General features: G+C 41.3%; 1 protein-coding gene across 1 annotated transcript; it reads right to left on the bottom strand.

The window, feature by feature from the left end:
• Positions 1-568: 568 nt before the first annotated feature.
• Positions 569-4,622, bottom strand: SIX3 (SIX homeobox 3). The gene is made up of 2 exons (XM_033938795.1): positions 3,931-4,622; positions 569-1,654 (listed from the first exon to the last, which is right to left on the bottom strand). The coding sequence occupies exons 1-2, from the start codon at positions 4,620-4,622 to the stop codon at positions 1,459-1,461; spliced, it is 888 nt and encodes a 295-aa protein (XP_033794686.1). The 3' UTR covers positions 569-1,458.
• Between the last annotated feature and the right edge of the window lie 525 nt (positions 4,623-5,147).

The following is a 5,147-nucleotide window of genomic DNA, read 5'->3' on the forward strand; positions in this document are numbered from 1 at the left end:
AAGGATACTCTTTCTTCCCCACTTTTTCCCCCAAATTGGCTGCATATTGAAACTTTATTATTTTTTTTTTTTAAGTACTATATTTGTTTCTATAAAATGAGTTTAAATCGATGACATGGGTCCCAATACAAGTGTAATAATTTAACTGTATATGTAACAAATACTGTATATATTTACTGAATAAATATACTGCACATTTATTAACCTCCACTCTCTATGTGTAATAATTATTATATAATTATAATAATTAATAATATATATGGCATTTGAGTACATTCTCATCAGTTTCTCGCACTGACTTTTTTTTTTATATTCAACAGATAAAGCCTGAACAAAAAGTGACCTAAAACTGAGACATATAATTCCAAATCTGTAGAAAAAGAAAACATTTGTTCAGTATTACTGACAAAAACCACCAACGTTGCTGAATAGATAAGAAAAATGGAATACTGTATTTGTTTTAGAAAGTTTGTTGTTGTTGATTTTTTTTTTTTTTTTTTACATATAGATAAACACGCATTTAAGAAACAATAGTAAGCACCCTATATGGGTTTTTGAGGACATCCCAAGCCGCTATGAAATGCTTAAAATAAATTTTGCATAAATTTACTACATTTACACCTTTAGCTTGTCCATCGCTGGCGTCCCTTTCAAAACCCAAGATCGCTAAGTTCTGGCAGGGACACTGAAGTCCAAAACAAAGCGACCGAAGACATTGTAAAAAGTGGAGATAAAGTAAGAGAGAAGACAGAGAACTAGATAGGAAAGAAAATTAATGGTAAATATCATATTCAGGCATATTTCTACACATATATTACAAACTGGGAAAATGACCGCATCATTAAGATATACATAATTCATATAAAATTTTGAAATAAAAATAAAAATCTGTTACAGTCATAAACTATTCTTTTCCACATTAACCAGTACCCACATAGGCAGTGACAGAAGTGTAGAAAAAAGGTGCATACGAATAAAATGATTGTCTGCTGAACAAAAGAAAATAAAAACAAAAACAGAAGATTGCATCTTGGTTGACCAGCACTTGGACTGAAGAGAGAGAGAGAGAGAGAGAGAGAGAAAGAGAGAGAGACACCACCAACAAAAAGGCGATAAACATTTGTTATTCCCTCTTCAAGGAGTTCCTGGTATAAATTCGGAACGGAGATTTTCTTTTTATATAGTAGAATATTTTCCCAGATACAAACTTAATTCATCATGCAAGTGGGGTTGTGCGTCCATGAAAGCGCAAAATGAGAAAAGTGGTTTTTGTCCTACACCTTTTTTTTCCCCCCCGCAACACCATTGTGAGTGCCTCTTCAAGTTCAGGTCCTTTGATGTTACTAGTTTTTCTTTTTTTATTTATAAAGTTTGTTGTCGGTGTTGTCCTTTCCTGATTTCTTTGTTTGTTTTTGTCCGTGAACGGTTTGGGTTCTGCAGCGTCTCTTCCGCTGGCCATCATACGTCGCATTCCGAGTCACTGGAGGTGACCGAGAGGATGGACGTGCCGGTCTCGGCTCGCTCTGCCAGGCTGGACACGCTGGTGGTGGGGCTGGCCGCCGCCGTGGACGGTGACTCTGCCGAGCTGTGAGTGGGGCAGCTGGGATCTGCGAGGGAGCGCATCCCGCTCTGTCCGATTGACTGATGTTGGAGCCTGCGATCCGAGCAAAGAAGGCAACGGGAGGGGGGGGGGGGGGGGGTGGGGGGGGGGGGGAGGGAGGGTGAGGAAAAGACAAGAAATAGGAGCCGGTCAGATCCAGATCCAAAGCCAGGCAGCATAAAAGAAAAAAAACAAAACACAAGAGCACACCGGCCTGCCTCGCATTCTATCCTACTGTCTTTAAGAATCAAGCGGATAACAGTTTACTTCCCAGAGGGGTGGAAAACATAAGTACAATACTGGGTCTGCACAAGCAAAATAAATTTAAAAAAAAATAAAAAATCTGGGACAATTTTGTTCCTTATCATGTCTAGTCAGTTCTGCAATTATTTGATATTAGCTCTATATGTCCTACATCAAGAAAGCAGCCCAGAGAGAATTGACCCATTCTCCTAAACCCTCCATAAAAGCCGTCAGCGGTTAGTGGCACAGCCCTCGGTTCTTATTTCAGCAGCAAAACTGGCACATTTCAGGTTTTCTTCTACCCAGGAATACTCACTAGCTTTTTAAAAAAAATAATGAGTTATAAAGTGCAATGCATGAAAGCTGAGCTAGGCCTTCCATTTTTTTTAAAGTTTTTGTTTACTCTTTAAATGGCATATTAGATTCACAGTGACCAGTGCCTTATTTCTGCTGAACTGGGCCTAGCCCAAACTGATCAAATATGTGGTCAACTCCCACCAGCCTCCATTAAAAGCAAATGACTTGAGGAAAAATGACTTTAACAACATCAGCAAAATAATAAATAACAAAATACAGTCCATCAAACTAAAAGTTTCTTGCCTCAGAATTAGATCATTTATTACAGATTTCAAACACAAAGATTCAAAGTGGTATCAAAATACTCCTGATCTGGAACCTGGATGAATCACTCTTAACTTTCATTTTCGTATTTCCTCCTTTTGAAAGTGATCGTTCATTAATTGTTTAAACACTTGGTTGTTTTTTTGTGTTGTTTTTTTTTATAATAAATACATCTTTCAAAATCTCCCAAAGTCTTCCCAGGAATGTGTGGTCGTACTATAGCTGAAAATATTTGGAAAATTACTTACTTATAGAACTAATACACAATCGTTAGCTGAGGATCCTACCTCTAATAATGGTAAACAAAATACTCTGACCTGTTTATTGTTTCAGTCATTTCCAAACATGTAATCACACTGATTACAATGCGTTTATTTACAGTGTTTTTATAAAACATATCCCCTTGATCAATTAATTTTCTCTTTTTTTAAAGCGCGCTGGAGAATCTAGAGCTAATGACTCGCCTTTTGAATAATTCTAGTGATTTTTCACTAAACAAATGGGGTTTTTCCCCCCACACAAAAACATTTGCACACGTTTAAGTATACCTAGTTTACAGATATAATTTATTTAGTGATTAAGGATCACTACGGTTTTATAACGCAGATTTATTTTTATTTATTTGCTTTTGCTGTTTTACTAAATACCCTGAAATCAATCTGCAAATTGTATAATTGAAATTAATTTGGAGATAGCATGTAAACAAACCAGAAGTCTGTTTGCAAAAGTTACTATGCTGATTGTATGGTAAATTCTGCATAGAAACGCTACTTAAATAGCATGCTGGTTTTTTGTGTGTTTTTTTTTGAAGAACAAACTGATTTTACTAAATAATTCGCTTTTAGACTTTGGTGCCACAATTTAAAATACTGGTAGGTTTTCAAATTTGTTTACACATGATCACACAGCATATACACATATGTGTTTGCATCCTAAAGGTAGGCAGATAAATATCCCTATATTTAAAATATATTAAGGGCTGCACAGTCACTATTTTTTTCTAACCAGACAACATACGTTTGGATATAAAGTCAAGCCAAGGCAGTTGTTCCAAGTTGCAGAAAGTAGTGGTATCTGGTTTCCTTTTATTTACTGGTTTGTGAGTGGAAACTGTTACCAACACGTGTAAAATGTTTTTGAATTAAGGCAAAATGCAAACCTTGATTACAATCCTGACACTACATTTGGGAGTTTGGATGGCAGGAAGAGAGTCTATAATATGTGCAACACAAGGTAAAATGTAAGAATTGGGGGGGGGGGGGGGGAATTAAATAAACAGACTTTATTTTATTACTTGGAAGTTGGGGGGGGGGGGTCTTTTTGAGGAACTTTTTAAAAATGTTTTCCTTTTTACCCTCGTCTCACAACATTTGTGCCTAGGACTACGACAGAGGCAGATACATCCCTCCTGGCATTCTACGCGTGCACAGTCTATGCATTTCTGTATTCGACTTTCTGGGACTAACCTGTTTTTTGCAGCTGCCGCCCTGTCTCTTTGCCTTCGGTTCTTGAACCAATTCCCCACTTGCGTAGGAGTCAGGCCAGTGGCCTGGGCCAGTTCCCTTTTCTTACTGGGGTTGGGGTAGGGGTCCTGCAGGTACCACTCCCTTAGCAGGCTGCGAGTCCTCTCTTTGAAGCAATGCGTCTTCTGCTCTCCGTCCCAAATGGTCCTGGGCAAGGGGAACTTCTTCCTCACCCTGTACTTGTCCACCGGCCCCAATGGGCGACCCCTGAGCTTTTCGGCCTCCTGGTAGTGCGCCTCCAGCCACATGGCCTGCAATTTCCCGTGGGACTCCTTGGTGAATTTGTGGTTCTCTAAGATGTGGTAGAGGTCTCGGAAGTTGCCCGTGTGGAAGGCGACCACGGCCCGAGCCCGCAGGATCGACTCGTGCTTGTTGATGGCCTCGCACGCCCCCGGCGCCACCGGCAGGGACCAGAGGAAGCGGCCGAGCCGCTCGATGTCCCCCGTCTCCTCCAGCGTCTCGCACACGCTGGCCACTTGCTCCGGGGAGAAGTTGAGAGTGGGCAGCTGAAACATGGACAACTCTTCTTGGGCTCTGGAGCCGGCGGCGCTGCTGGCGAGGAGCAAGGAGCGGTCGGCGAAGTTGGGCAAGAAGAGATGGGTGGGATAAAGCTCTAAAGGGGACCTGAACACCATGGAATGACCTGAGAACGAAAATAATCAAGGAGAGAAAGAAAGGGGAAGGGAGGGAGGGGAAAAAAAAAACCCCAACCAAAACCCAACCACCCAACCCCAAGGAAGGAGTCCCCACCACACACACACACGCACGCACACACACGCACACACATGCACACACCCGGAGTCAAGATTCAGTGATTCAACAGCAATCGCCTAATGACACCAGCCTCATCATATCTCCCCTAAATCCACAGTGAGTGCAGCATTGAAACATTTTGTTTCGCTTTTCTATTGGTCTCCTCGGCGTCGTCGGGACGTTGCCATGGCAGCGCTGCCAATCACTGTCAAGCGTGCCAATCATTACCGAGTACGTAGAGGCTTTTACCACTTCGCTCAAATACGCAGGGGGGGGAGAGACTTATCTGCAGCTCGCATCTCAGCGCTGCCCCCCCACAACCGCCCCCCTTCTAAATAAGGGATCAAATAATGCGAAAAGCAGTGTGCACATATTTGTTGAATGGGATGAGCAATTAGAGGGAGGAA

Source organism: Geotrypetes seraphini, chromosome 3 (genome assembly GCF_902459505.1).
Source record: "Geotrypetes seraphini chromosome 3, aGeoSer1.1, whole genome shotgun sequence".
Lineage (NCBI taxonomy): Eukaryota > Metazoa > Chordata > Amphibia > Gymnophiona > Dermophiidae > Geotrypetes > Geotrypetes seraphini.